General features: G+C 43.5%; 1 protein-coding gene across 1 annotated transcript in view; it reads right to left on the bottom strand.

The window, feature by feature from the left end:
- Nucleotides 1-14520, bottom strand: part of USH2A (usherin) — a 766975-nt gene that overhangs the window by 208922 nt on the left and 543533 nt on the right. The window contains exon 47 of the mRNA XM_061626123.1: nt 14130-14328. Within this exon, the coding sequence (XP_061482107.1) occupies nt 14130-14328 (199 nt within the window). The remainder of the gene's footprint in view (nt 1-14129; nt 14329-14520) is intronic.

The following is a 14520-nucleotide window of genomic DNA, read 5'->3' as shown; positions in this document are numbered from 1 at the left end:
GACTGTAACTGAAATGATCGCTTTACTGTTTAAAGTCCTGGATTACAAGGCACGTAATAAACATTTATATTTTAGGAAACCAAGATCTGAAACTTTATCTTAGTGGAAACAGAATGTGAATGCTACAGCTTTGACTGACCCTTCCCACAGAAGGATGTCATATAAGGCGTTTATCATCCAGAATATTAATTGGTTTCTTTCACCTCTAAACATATTCTCTTGCTCTAAAAACACCTTATTAACACAAAAGATTGTATTTCTTTCTTTCATTTTATTTGGTACTTCTCTGCCTTGAATGAATTGCAGTTTGGGATCAGTTACATTTTTGATTAATTAAAGGCATGCTCATATACTCAGCTTTTAAGAAGTTAAGTTCATAGATTTGCTCCTACTCTCTTCACTTAAAATCAGAGTCCTTCAGATAATATGTATACAGAAGAATCATGGTCTGAGGTCTCTGTTGCACTGTAGCAAAATGTACGTCACAACACTGTACAAATCCTTAATGAAGGGCTGTGAAGCTGATGCAGAAAAATATTTTCCTTCCTCCTATATTGCTTTCATAATGCTGAAGGGAAAAAATAAGCAAAAGGGGGGTCCATGATTGGAGAAAGCATTTTGCAAGGCATTCCACTGACATACGCTCTTGTGGCACTTGTATCCTGTCACTGAGGCTCAAGAGCACAGTGGAAGTAACCCTGGATCAAGTAGTATAAGGGACATGCTTTGCCCTGGAGGAGCATGAAGAAGAAGGGGAAAGGAAGGCTTCCAGGCTCTCCATTTCCAGGAATAGCATGGCTTATTCTTGGGATGAGGAAAACCACAGGTGAGCTGGATCTGAAGAGTTTTTTTGTTTGTTTGTTTTTTACCCTCAGTGGACTTTCTTGCACTACAGATATTAAATGGTACTATATGGTACTGGTGCACTTGCGTACTTTTTTTTCCTCACAGTGGCATTCTTTCCCCCTTCCTTGAAGCCTCCCTTTTTATAACACTGTAAACTAAGAAAGCAAGTCTCTTCTAGGCCCTGCTGAATTATGTATTTATTTAAAGCACTTTCAGGCAAATTCCTCCCAAGGTGGCTCATAGCATGATAATTTAGCTTCCAAATAATTTATAGGAAAAGCCACTTGCAATACTGCCAGTCCAGGTTTCCTTTTGCCACCCACCATATCAAGTTAAGTGTAGCAATTTACAGAGTGGCTGACAACTTTTTCAAACATCAAGGACTTGCTAATTATAATCTCAAAGAAGACACTATGACTGGAATCCCTCAGTTTGTCCCCTGATGTGGATTAAAATCTGAGCCAAAGAAAACATCTTGTGCTGATTGCTCCTTAGGAGGACTGCACTCAGAAAAGTTGATTCTGGAGGACAAATGCTCCCTCCACCACACACACGTGGTTTCCTCTTGCCCCAAGAAGCAGTTTCACCCCAATGTAGTCTTTCTGGCTTTAAAACTGTTCCTAGGTGGCAAAATGCCATCTCAGGGGAGCCTACTCTATTGTGTATTGTAGAGGTGGGGTGGGAAAAGCATCCCAATTTATCAGTAACTTTTATTAATTTCTTCATGCATTTGGTAAAATATGTCACAATTGGCAAGGTCAGTGTGGGAAAGGAAAAAGAGGATGGGAAGTTGGTGAGCAGCCTGAGGCATCATTCAGACTACTCCTAATACAGAACATGAAAGGGGTGCTCCATAGACCTCGATCTCATGGATTTTAGAGAGAACAGGGAAGAGATCAGGCTTTCCTCAGAGCATGGGTAGATGTGTGAGTTATGTGGAGCAGGATGGTGCTCTGAGCAAGAGCAGAATCACACTAACATACAGCAAAGTAGGCACAGACAGCCTGCTCTGTCTGATCCAAAGTGTGTTAATGCCTGCACTGGAGATGGTAGCTAGCTAAGAATAAGAACTCAACCTACTGTAGATCCTTTAAAATTTTAAATTTAAATATATAAATACTGCAGTTCTTTACATCTATAAAACGGCAGTTTCATATTCGTACTTCTGATCTGTTCACAAATACATGCTTGCCTTCATGCTTTTTTTCTCAGCTTATAACAAACAATCAGTGTACTAAGTTCACTAAAATATTTGTACTGGGTTCAATTCCCAAAAATGTTATAATGAATATTTAAACTTACAGGTGAGATGATAAAGGGCTAAACTTCCCAAATGCCAAAAGCAAAACAAAACCATGGCTGTGTCAGCTGCTGTAATTTATATTTTGATGTGAATCACTCAGATAACTCACTTTCCTAATTGCTGTCTTGTCTGACAGCAAATCTTATGAACACATGCCATCATTGTATGTGCGATGATGCTGTTGACAAATAGGGACATTATTTCATTACATTAAATCTTACCTTCAAACTAAGTGTTTTATACCTCATTTGTCAATAAAAATCTGTGTACACACTCCTATTCTCTGACTCCAATATTGATCCAACCCCTAAACTGCAACTAAGATGACCATTAATCTACAAATGACCATAATTTAGAAATATTTCTGACAAAGCATGATAAGCCCACGTTCAGAGTTGCTCATCATTGTCACGTAAACAACCACCCTCTTGAAGATGAAACTACTAAATGGATTTGCTGTAAAGTGGCATCAAATCATTCAATCAAGAAAGTCTCCAAAAAGGCATCTAATCATCCCAATAAACTAATATTTGCCATGCAGATTATGATAAATGATAAGAACAAAATGCACTAGAGGAAGCACAATAAGCATCTCACTTTTTATTTTCAGGTTTTCAAATAAACATAGGTAGCACAATACTGTTGGAAATTGTTCTGCATCTAGAAGCAGCCAAATAGATACTGTTATGAGCATGGGGGCTGGAATGGATGGTCCCTGTGGGTTCCCTTCCAGCCTTTGAGTTGGAATCCTGTGCCTTCGGGCAGGCTCTGCTGGCCACATGAATTTCTTTTGTTAAGCTAATTGTGTGGCCACGTTGTTATTGGGACTTTCAGGTGCCCAGCAACTGGTGAATGAGCCAGGAAGATCCTTTTGTCATTTAAATTCTGCAGGAGAGCCTTCCCCCCTCCTGGCGGCTAGCAGAAGCTTGTGCTTGGAGTGTGTGTAGAGAACTGTCTAGAGAAAGACTGGGAACTGGAGGCAGGCAGAGAGGCTATCCCTCTGCTTCATGGCTATAGGATGCCTTCTGTAACACTGATAGAAAAGCTGGATATAGGACTGCTGATGCCTTGAACCCCTCCATCCTAAGCTCAGGTTGGAATGTGTGTAAATAAACAAACCATATTTCATAAAGACACCACAGTCTCTGCTGACCTTCTTCCCAAAGGAAACCAAACCCTGAATGAGAGCAGTGACCCCGGAAATCTCACCGCTTGGAGATTGGGGAGGCGCACAACACTGGTGTTAGAAGTGGGATTGAGTTTCCTAGAAAAAGCATTCAGAGCAAGGTGTGCCTGAGTCAAGATGGAGGGGATAACAGCAACTCTCCTGGAACAGATGAGATTGATGTTCCAGCAGCAAGCAGAACGGATTGAGAATAGTGAGCAGCAACGGCAAAAAGAGCGCCAGGAGGACCAGCAGCAAAGGCAACAGGAGCGGCAGGAGCACTGGCAACGAATGGGAGAGATATTTGACAGCATCTTTGGAGAGGAAAAGGAGAGCCCGTATAAGGATGTGAGAGCCCTACCTGATCAGCTGCTACGGCGGGTCGAGAGTGACCCGGTAGTCCAGCTGCAGAGCACCCAGACTGGGGTGGCTAAAGGGATTCAGAAAGTGAATGGCAGCTGGAGGGATTGGACTGTGAGGAGTTGCAGTTAGTAGGGGAAGAAGTTTTGATTGTCCAGGAGCCTGCCGGGGGGAAGACAGTGGAAAGCTGGAAGTGAATGTTGGTGTATGTGAGCAAGTATTTGTTTTACAAAGGAACTCTGTCCGTGAAGGGTTAATAGCCATATAAGCTAAGATAAGCATCAGGTGTGATTAATTAAGGGTGGGAACACGCCTAGTCATCCTGAGTGCTGGAGCAATAAAAGAAGGAAAGCAGCACAGTGTTAATGGGTGCAGATGCTTTCCGTATCTCTCCAAACACCCGCGGACTGATCACTGTCTGAGTTAAATGCTGCAAGTCTGATGAGGACTGGTCGTGCTGCTGGGAAAGCGAAAGGATGACGAAGGCACACAGAACCTCTAACTGTGCTACTGTAGAAATCCTGTATATAGACTTTTGACTGTATGTATCAAGCGTTTGCTGTTATCTTCTGTTTACTTTGTGCAATGTCTGAGTAAAAGACTGCTTATAGCACAGACACGTGTATCCTGACTCTTTGTGTATAAGAGGAATCCAGAATAACTCCAACAGTGAAGCCCCAAGAGTTGAAGGAGGACAGGCTGGAAAATGAAGAGGAAGATGTCTCAGAAGAAAGTGGGATAGAGGCTGGAGAAGGGATGCTACTGATAGATGTCTCTGGTCCATGTGAGCCTGCTGCTAAAGAAGTAGTGCAGGAGGAAGAAAAGGCCTTGGAGAAAGGTGAACTAGAGGCAGAGCTTGGAAATAACTCGTTATTTTTAACGAGTTACTTTTAATTCGTTACAATTTTAAATAACGAGTGGGTAATTCCATTACATTTGGCAAGTAACGGAACGAATAGTAATTTCCCTACTTTTCAGCTTCAACTTTAACGTTTCCACGTTAGGTTGGACGTTACTTGGGGGCGGGAACAAGGGGAAGTCAGCTCCTGGCTGTGATTGGTTAACACAAGACATGTGCCTCACACTGATTGGACCTCTGCGCAGACTGTCTCTTCCCTCGTGATCTGTGTTAGGAGGCACGATAGAAGAGATGAATAGGCAGGGGGAGCCTGCTAGCGTCTGACTCTGAGAGGAAAAAATGGACGCCGGAGGAAAAAGCCAGGGCAAAGAAGGCAGAATGGCGAAGAGCTGTGGAGGTGAGTGACGATGATTTGTGTGTGTGTGTGCCCCGGTGTGTGTGTTTTCGGCTGGAGTCTCTGGTTTTGGGGGGGGGCTCCGGCTCTCTGGCTACCACCCCTTACTCTCTGGACTCTCCACTTCAATTTTTAAAAAAAGTTTCTAGGTGGTCTAATTCCCGAGATATACACCAAAACGTAAACCCCCCCTGCACAACTTTTTTTAAAACAGATCATGCTCTAGCTACAACTCCCATCAGCCCAATCCAGTGGCCATGCTGGCTGGGGCTGATGGGAGTTGTAGTTTAAAGTAACTTTTCAAAGCTCTGGCTGCAACCCCGCCCTTTCATGATTGTGAGTAAAGTGCAGACTTGTGTTTGTGTTGTAAATCTCTCTCCCTCCAACCCTATTTTTAAAGAAATTAGGCAGGGTTTATCACAGTTTTTATTATGTAGGAAACTAATACTCATTTTTTAAAAAAATGAATGAAGTTTATTTATTTATTTTTATTATTTTATTTATATCCCACCCTTCCTCCCAGTAGGAGCCCAGGGCAGCAAACAAAACCACTAAAAACACTTTAAAAATCATAAAAACAGACTTTAAAATATATTAAAACAAAACATCTTTAAAAACATTTTTAAAAGCTTTAAAAACTTTTTTTTAAGAAAAAATTTAAAAACATATTAAAAAGCAATTTCAACACAGACGCAGACTGGGATAAGCTCTCAACTTAAAGGACTTGTTAAAAGAACAAGTTCCTTATCACTTGAGGCTGCAGTTTTCCCTAGTTGAGTAAGCCCCATTGAATACATTGGGACTTGCTTCTGAGTAAACAAACATAGGATTGCACTATAAATATCTTTACAGGTTATATAAATAAACATATTTGATAGTCATGCTTATATAAATATTTTCATAGAATCATAGAATAGTAGAGTTGGAAGGGGCCTATAAGGCCATCAAGTCCAACCCCCTGCTCAATGCAGGAATCCAAATCAAAGCATTCCCGACAGATGGCTGTCCAGCTGCCTCTTGAATGCCTCCAGTGTCAGAGATCCCACTACCTCTCTAGTAATTAGTTCCATTGTTGTATGGCTCTAACAGTTAGGAAGCTTTTCCTGATGTCCAGTCAAAATCTGGCTTCTTGCAACTTGAGCCCATTATTCTGTGTCCTGCACTCTGGGATCATTGAGAAGAGATCCCGGCCCTCCTCTGTGTGGCAACCTTTCAAATACTTGAAGAGTGCTATCGTATCTCCCCTCAGTCTTCTCTTCTCCAGGTTAAATATGCCCAGTTCCTTCAGTCTCTCCTCATAGGGCGTTGTTTCTAGTCCCCTGATCATCCTTGTTGCCCTCCTCTGAACCTGTTCCAGTTTGTCTGCATCCTTCTTGAAGTGCAGAGACCAGAACTGGACACAGCACTCAAGATGAGGCCTAACCAGTGCTGAATAGAGGGGAACTAATACTTCACATGATTTGGAAACTATACTTCTGTTATTGCAGCCTGATATAGCATTTGCCTTTTTTGCAGCCACATCACACTGTTGGCTCATATTCAGCTTGTGATCAACAACAATTCCAAGATCCTTCTTGCATGTCGTACTGCTGAGCCAAGTATCCCCCATCTTATAACTGTGCATTTGGTTTCTTTTTCCTAAGTGTAGAACTTTTACTTCCACCCAGTTTTGTCATGCTGTGTCCCTATAAGTATCCAATTGCATACTATGGTTGTACAATACTTCCTTTACATTTTAAGTATGCCTTGGGGTAGTCATGGTTCTCCATTGTTTTCATCCTGAGGGGCAGATAGGCTGAGAAATGGTGAGTAGCCCATGGTCACCCACTACACTTTATAGCTTATTTTCATTTTGAAAAATTAATTAGAACAATTTACATGCAGGCAACATTTATTAAGCGGATTCACACAATATGTGTAAAGCACATCCAACTCGCATTTAAAGCGCATGACTTCCCCTAAAGAATTCTGGGAAGTGTCATTTCCCCCTCACAGTTATAGTTCTCACCACTCTTAACAAACTGCAGTTCCCATGATTCTGTGGTGGGATTCATGTGCTTCAAATGGGTGTTGAATGTGCTTTAAAGGAATGGTGTGGATCTGCCCTAGGTATGATGTTCATTCAAGAGTGAATTGAAAAGAACAATTTTAAAAGATACTTCTTACTCTTACTCATTTTTCAGACCTCTTTCTGAAGTAAAGGGTCAAATCTGTAAAAACATTTGGAGCAGCCACATTAAAAGATAAGGGCAGGGTATTCCAGGCAGGGGGTTGCCAACCCTGCTTGGATATGGATGTCTTTGCAGAAGAACCCTAGTCAAGGTTTACCAACAGCACAGTCCAAACTATATCTACTTAGAAGTCAGTCCTGTTGAGTTCTATGGGGCTTAATCCCTTAGTAAGTGTGTTTAGAATTGCAGCCCTCAGGAGCCTCCATCTTTACTCCCCAAAGCTCCCATCTAACATCTCCACAACACTAGGCTCCTTTGTCTCTGCTGTGGCCTTCTGGTGACTGCCCTAGCCTGAAGGCACTTAACCCTTCTTGCTGAAAGCAAGTAGGCTAGATTAAATGTTCCCTACCCAGGCTCATATATATAAAATATAAACGGCATTTTGTCAAAAGTACTTTTGTCTACATTTTATACCTCATCCTTGGTTTTCCAAGCTTGGCATGGAATGCTTCTCATACAGAATTAATTTGAAATGCTGCATATTTATTATCATAATCATCATATTCAAAATAAAAAATATATGTACCGCCTTCAAGTTGATTCCAACTTATGGTGACCCTATGAATAGGGTTTTCATGAGGCTGAGAGGCAGTGACTGGCCCAAGGTCACCCAGTGAGCTTCATGGCTATGTGGGGATTTGAACCCTAGTCTCATTTTGTTCTCACAACAACCCTGTGAGATAGTAGGTTAGACTGGCCCAGGCAGGGTTATTCAGTGAGCAAAAATGATGCAAATAGGATCTCTTTTAATTGTGCTATCGACCTGCTTACTTCCACTCTGACTGGGGCATCTTGCAGCATGGGGAAGAGATGGGGGCACATCACAGCTGAAGTTCACCCATATAGGAGCATTATCTCTTGTCTATTACAGAGACGCCTGTTGCAGGTTTTGCTGCTGAGAGCAGCAGTCAGTTAGTGCGGCCACTTGAGTCACAGCTTGTTGATCCTGAGGAGGCAAAACTAGAAAGTGAGGTTCAGAAAGGAGGCCCTGTGCACGAGGAGGAGGAGGGCATGAAGCAGTGCCAGTTGCCCACAGCCACATCTGCAGAACAGCAAGTACCATGGTTTGGCTTTGAGAAAGCTTGTACATTTGTGAGCCAGAGTGGGAAAAATGTTGTTGTACGATGCAATTACTGTCTTCCAAGGATCAAAAATCTGAGATCAGCTGTTTCCCCTTCATCCAATGTGAAGAAACATTTTGAGGTAAGCCTTTGTCATGCTGGTCCTCAAAGAGTGTCCATTGTCTATTTATGTTTAAATTGTGAAGTTCCTCTTCCATTTTTTCTTGGATTCATGCTTTGTTCTTCTTCCTCAGAGGGCACACTCTGAGAAGCTGAGAGCAATTGAAGAAGCAATAAAGGCAAGGAGACGTGGCCTTCCTGAACCAATGCATGACACCCCTCCTCCCAAAATGCTGAAGCAGCAGCAGACAACCCTTGAGAGGTGGGGATCTGGCAGGGATCTGCTTCTTCTGGCAGCCTGCGTACACCCTCACTTCAAACTAGATCGGCTGGAATTGTGTCAGGCCACCACCCATACCAACTAGTAAGAACATTAGGGAAGCCCTTTGGGTGGATTACTCCAAGGGAAATGTTGTCTCAAGGGAGGCATCGGAGGGCTTAAGGTGGTAGGCAGGGGCTGGGCCTTTTCTTCCTGGGGCTCCTCATCACAACCTTGGGTTGCTGCAGGTAATCCTTAAGGGTCTGCTGTGCTGCCCCATGAGTGTGGTGACTTGGTCACCTTCCTACCTTCCATGTCATCATCCACAGGCTCAGGCTGGACCCTGAACCAGGGGACATGACGAGCATCAGGAAATGAAGAGCAGATGATGGTTTCCTAACATATATGTGTTAACGTATCCTCTCTCTTTCTTAGATACACAATGGAAGCCTTGTTGAAAGCTGAAATAAAGATGGGTGTACTTAATGAGGACAGTGATCAGTCTTCAGATAAAGACCAGGAAGGAGATGACTTAGAAGATGACTTCTTTAACTTTCTGCCCCAGGGCAAGAAGTCAGCAGTGGACACTGCTGAGGAGGAACTGGTGAGGTACCTGAGGTCTCCCAGCAGGGAAGTGTCATCACTCCATGGCTTTCCACGTGTGCTGCAGTGTTTTTTACAGCACAACACAGGCATGCCTTCAAGCACCGCAGTAGAACGCCTGTTCAGTACTGGTGGCAACGTAATGACTGTAAAAAGACATTCCTTGTCTGACATGCTCTTTGAGCATCTTGTTCTTTTGAGACATAACAGAAACATATTATAAAAGCATTTCAAGTGTAAAATTTGATTTCAAGAGTTGGGGTATCTTCATTGCTTGGGGGGATGTGAGATTCTGTTATGCCATTATATTAATCTTATGGATAATTTTTTTTATTCTACTACCCCCTGTGTGTGTGTGTTTATTTTTAATATTGTTTTAGGCTTCTTAGATGTGCAGCAGCCAAGGCCAGCACCTTGTACGAGTTTTTTTAAAAAAGTAACTGAAATGTAATTGTAGTGATTACTTTTGAGAAAAAGTAAAGTAATCAGTTACTTTCAAAGCAATTGTAACTGCAACGGTAATTACTACTTTTTTGGGCCAAGTAATTGTAACTGTAATTTATTACTTTTTAAAAGTAATCTTCCAAGTTCTGACTAGAGGCTGGAGAAGAACAGCTGTTAATGGATTTCTTCACCCCGTGTGTGCCAGCTGTGGAACAGAAAGTGCAGGAGGAAAAGTTGGAGGCGTGTGTGTGAGAGCAGCTGCCAGCACCTGGAGAAATGGCTGTGCAAAAAAAAGTGCAGGAGAAGCCCGAGGTAGGAGTGCAAGTCCAAGAGGAGCTCCCAGCGTCTGGAGAGATGGGTGAGATAAACTCCGCAAGTGACTTTGCCCCTTGGGTACCCCATAATGGTCTTATAAGGTGGGATGCAGCCAGAGCCAGCCCCAGGCATGCCGGGACCCTTGGGCACCAGCCTGCCCCGGGCCCCGGCACTCCCCTTCTGCAATTCACGGCAGGATTGGTATTGCAGATCGCAGGGCAGGAGATTTCAAGCTGCCCCCCATTCCCCCATTCTACTTATCTTTGTGCTGTTTTTTCAGTGGTGCGCACTGCACGCGAAGGTTTGCCATCAATCAAGATGGTGGCTGAGGTTTCCCTAAGGGGCTGAAGCCTGTGCCACCATCTTGGTTGATGGCACGCATGCGTGCTACATGCGCGCATTGCTGTCATCAACCAAGATGGCGGCAGAGGCTTCGGCCCCTTAGGGAAACCTCAGCCATCATCTTGATTGACGGCAAACCTGTGCGTATGGCATACGCAGCCACAAAAAGCAACAGAGAGAAAGGTAGTTGGAGCGGGGGAATGGTGGGCATCTCTGAAGCTCCTGCCCTGCTATCCACAGCAGGATTGCTGCCGCGGATTTTGGAAGGGGAGCGGACGGGCCCCTCAGGGGCCCCTGTAGCCGCAGGGGCCCTCGGGCCAGTGCTCCACCTGGCCGCCCTTTAGAACTGGCCCTGGATGCAGCTCCTATGATGAGTGCAGTCCCTGGGCATATTCCAGCAGTGAGTGGAACCCAGTGCCCTGTGAGTTTGGGAGGCAAGAGACACTGGGAGGGTTACCTGCCTCTGTTTGGGCCCATGGTTCGCAACGGAATGGTGAAGGAGGACAGAGAAGAGTTCTTTCTGCCAACCTGGGTGGGCTAGGCCAGCTAGTCCTGAAGAAGATGCCCCCAGATAAAGACTTGTGGCAGGACTTTGATTTGGAATTTGGGGCAGGAGATAAAGTGGACTGGCTTAAAGACTTTTCCTAGGGCAGAGAGTGGGAGGAAAATGGCTACAGTCCTCCATGTGCTAATAAGGAAACAAATCTGTTCCTGGATATGAGTCTCAACACCCTGCAGGCAGCAGCAGGGATCAGCTTGGACTGTGAACTCCATGAAGCCCCAAGACAAAGGGCCATGTGGGCAACCACATGGTTTGGGGGTGGGGGTTGTGCATATGGGCTGTGTACTGATTTGCTGTAGGAATTCTTCTGATGGTTTTAGTATTGCCTTTTGATTTGTGTTTTTTGCATGCTTGTGGGGATATGAGCTATTTAATGATTTTTTAGGAATTATCTTTCCTAAAGCCCTTCCAGCCTTTGATTTGGAATCCTGTGCCTTGGGGCAGGCTCTGCTGGCCACATGAATTTGTTACGGTAATTGTGTGGCCAGGTTGCTAATGGGTTTTTCAGATGCCCAGCAACTGGTGAATGAGCCAGGAAGATCCTTCTGTTATTTAAAACTCTGCAGGAGAGCCTCCCCCTCCCTCCTGGCAGCTAGCAGAAGTTTGTGCTTGGAGTGTGTGTAGAGAATTGTCTAGAAAAAGACTGGGAACTGGAGGCAGGCAGAGAGGCTATCCCTCTGCTTCATGGCTATAGGATGCCTCCTGTAACACTGATAGAAAAGCTGGATATAGGACTGCTGATGCCTTGAACCCCTCCATCCTAAACTCAGGTTGGAATGTGTGTAAATAAATAAACCATATTTCATAAAGACACCACAGTCTCTGCTGACCTTTTCCCCAAAGGAAACCAAACCCTGGATGAGCACAGGGACCTCGGAAATCTCACCACTCGGAGATTGGAGAGGCATGCAACAATATTATATATTAAATGTTATATTTATTGAATTTATTAGTCGCCCATCTGGCTGGCTGTCCAGCCATTCCGGGCGATGTACAAAATAGGCATACAATACCTAGACATTAAAAATCTAAAACAATGAAGATAAAATCTAGCCAACCCAAAAGCCTGCCTGAAGAGCCAGGTCTTCAAGGCCTGGCGGAAACTCATCATGGAAGGGGCATGGCAGAGATCATTTGGGAGGGAGTTCCACAGGGTGGGAGCCACAATTGAAAAAGCCCTCTCTCTAGTCCTCACCAGTTTGGCTGTTTTGACTGATGGGATGGAGAGAAGGTCTTTTGAGGCTGATCTTGTTGGGCGGCATAGCTGATGATGCTGGAGGTGGTCCTTTAGACAGACTGGGTCGAAACCGTATAGGGATTTAAAGGTCAAAACCAACACCTTGAATTGGGCCCGGTAAGCAACTGGTAACCAGTGCAATTCTTTTATTTATTTATTTATTTTATTTTATTTATATACCGCCCTAAGCCCAAAGGCTCTCTGGGCGGTGTACAAAAAGATAAAAACAAGCAATGTATAAATACAATAAATACAATAAATCAAGAAAACAAAACAAACAATAAAAGAACCAAACAACATCCAAAATACAAAATAATGATGAAAATGCTATTAAAACACACTTTAAAATGCCTGGGAGTATAAAAAGGTTTTCACCTGGCGCCGAAAAGATAGTAACATCGGCGCCAGGCGCACCTCATTGGGAAGACTGTTCCACAGTTCGGGGGCCACCACGGAAAAGGCCCTGGTTCTAGTCACCACCCTCCAAGCTTCTCGATGGGATGGCACTCGGAGGAGGGCCTTAGATGTTGAGCGCAGTGTCCGGGTAGGTTCATATTTTAGCACTGGAGTGATATGATCTCGCGGCGGCTGCCTTTAATCAGGTGCGCCACCACGTTCTGTACTAGTCGCAGCTTCCCGACCGTTTTCAAGGGTAGCCCCACATAAAGCGCATTACAGTAGTCTAGGCGAGAGGAGACCAAGGCATGTACCACTGATAGGAGCAGATGATTGGGAAGGTAGGGGCATAGCCTCCATATCAGATGGAGTTGATACAGCGCTGCCTGGCTCACAGCCGAAACCTGAGCTTCCAAGGACAGTTGGGAGTCAAGAATGACCCCGAGGCTACGGACCTGGTCTTTCAGGGGCAATTGTACCCCATTGAGCACCAGGTCCAAACAATACTATAGATCCACTCTACTGTGCTGGAATGGAAGTATATAGAAACACTGGTTTAGGTTTCAGTAGCATATCAACTGGGTTGGGATATGTTACCCAGAATACAGTAGCACAGGTTAAAGCTACTGTAATACAAACATCATATCACATCGTTGCAGCATGCAAATCAATGTGACAGATATTATTTATTTATTTATTATTTGATTTATATCCCGTCCTTTCTCCCAGCAGGAGCCCAGGGCGGCAAACAAAAGCACTAAAAACACGTTAAAACATAATAAAAACAGACTTTAAAATACTTTAAAATTAAAACAAATCATCTTTAAAACATTCCTTTCTTAAAAAGCTTTCAAAACATCTTTTTTTAAAAAAAAGGTTAAAATTTTTTTTAAAAAAAGATTTAAAAACATATTAAAAAGCAATTCCAACACAGACACAGATTAGGATAAGGTCTCAACTTAAAAGGCTTGTTGATAGAGGAAGACACGAGATGGCGCCTGTCTAATATTTAAGGGGAGGGTATAGTAGAGTAAGGGGAGCATAGTAGAGAAAGGATGAGAACGAGCATAGCAGTTACGTTCTGTTGAACAGGTTTCAGTATCGCAACCTTCAATGATAGGGTGGGCAACTAGAGTCAGGGATGTGCACAGTACTCCAGGGTTGTTTTTTGTAAAAGACAAGGTGTCTCCACACACAAGCTCATTCTGCCATAATTATGGGCATTTTGCTAACAGTTTAGTACTTACATACAGTACTAAGTGTTCAAAACATGCCACATATTTCTTCTCATTAATATTTACAACTATACAAGTCCTATAAGGTAGGTCAGTATTATCCACATTCTGCAGATGGAGAGCTGAAGCTGACAGTGAATGGTCCAACCCAGTGGATTCACAGTAGACTAACATATACTCAACCTTTCCTGGAATAGATATTTCAGAGTGTGTGTGGTACAACTAAAAATCCCCTATATTCAGTAACCACCACCCTCAGCTCTGAAGGTGCAGTCCACTCAGGAGAAGGTCTTAATATAAAAGCAGGTTCACATGGGAACACTGGGTCCTTCAGATACCCTAATCCTAGATCATTTAGGGTTTTAAAGATAAAAAACAGCATGTTACTTTATGTTACCTTAAACTGTGGATTATAGCACAGGCCTTCACAGATATTTTCATGGATATCACATTCCAAGGACAGACATGCCATTCCACTTCGGTGTTTTGATAGCTGCTGTTCCATGGTGCATCGTTGTTGAGCTTTACGCAACAGATCATATCCTAAAATGATGCCATTTGGTTGTCCTGGTGATGCCCAGTTAATCTGAAGTGACCTAGAGCAACAAAAAACATTAATGTCATAACATCTTCTAGTTCAGCTACTGCTGAAACCCAAATCCATGCAGGTATCCTGTTAACATTGTTGAAATGGAGCCTTGAGCATGCCAGAATGAAAAAAAAGATCTCTTCTTGGGAAGAGCATGCTAACTTTGGTGCATTCATTTCAATAAGTATACTCTGAGTAG

Source organism: Rhineura floridana, chromosome 4 (genome assembly GCF_030035675.1).
Source record: "Rhineura floridana isolate rRhiFlo1 chromosome 4, rRhiFlo1.hap2, whole genome shotgun sequence".
Lineage (NCBI taxonomy): Eukaryota > Metazoa > Chordata > Lepidosauria > Squamata > Rhineuridae > Rhineura > Rhineura floridana.
Note: the sequence above shows the minus strand (reverse complement) of the source record. Positions and strands in the feature narration are given on the sequence as shown.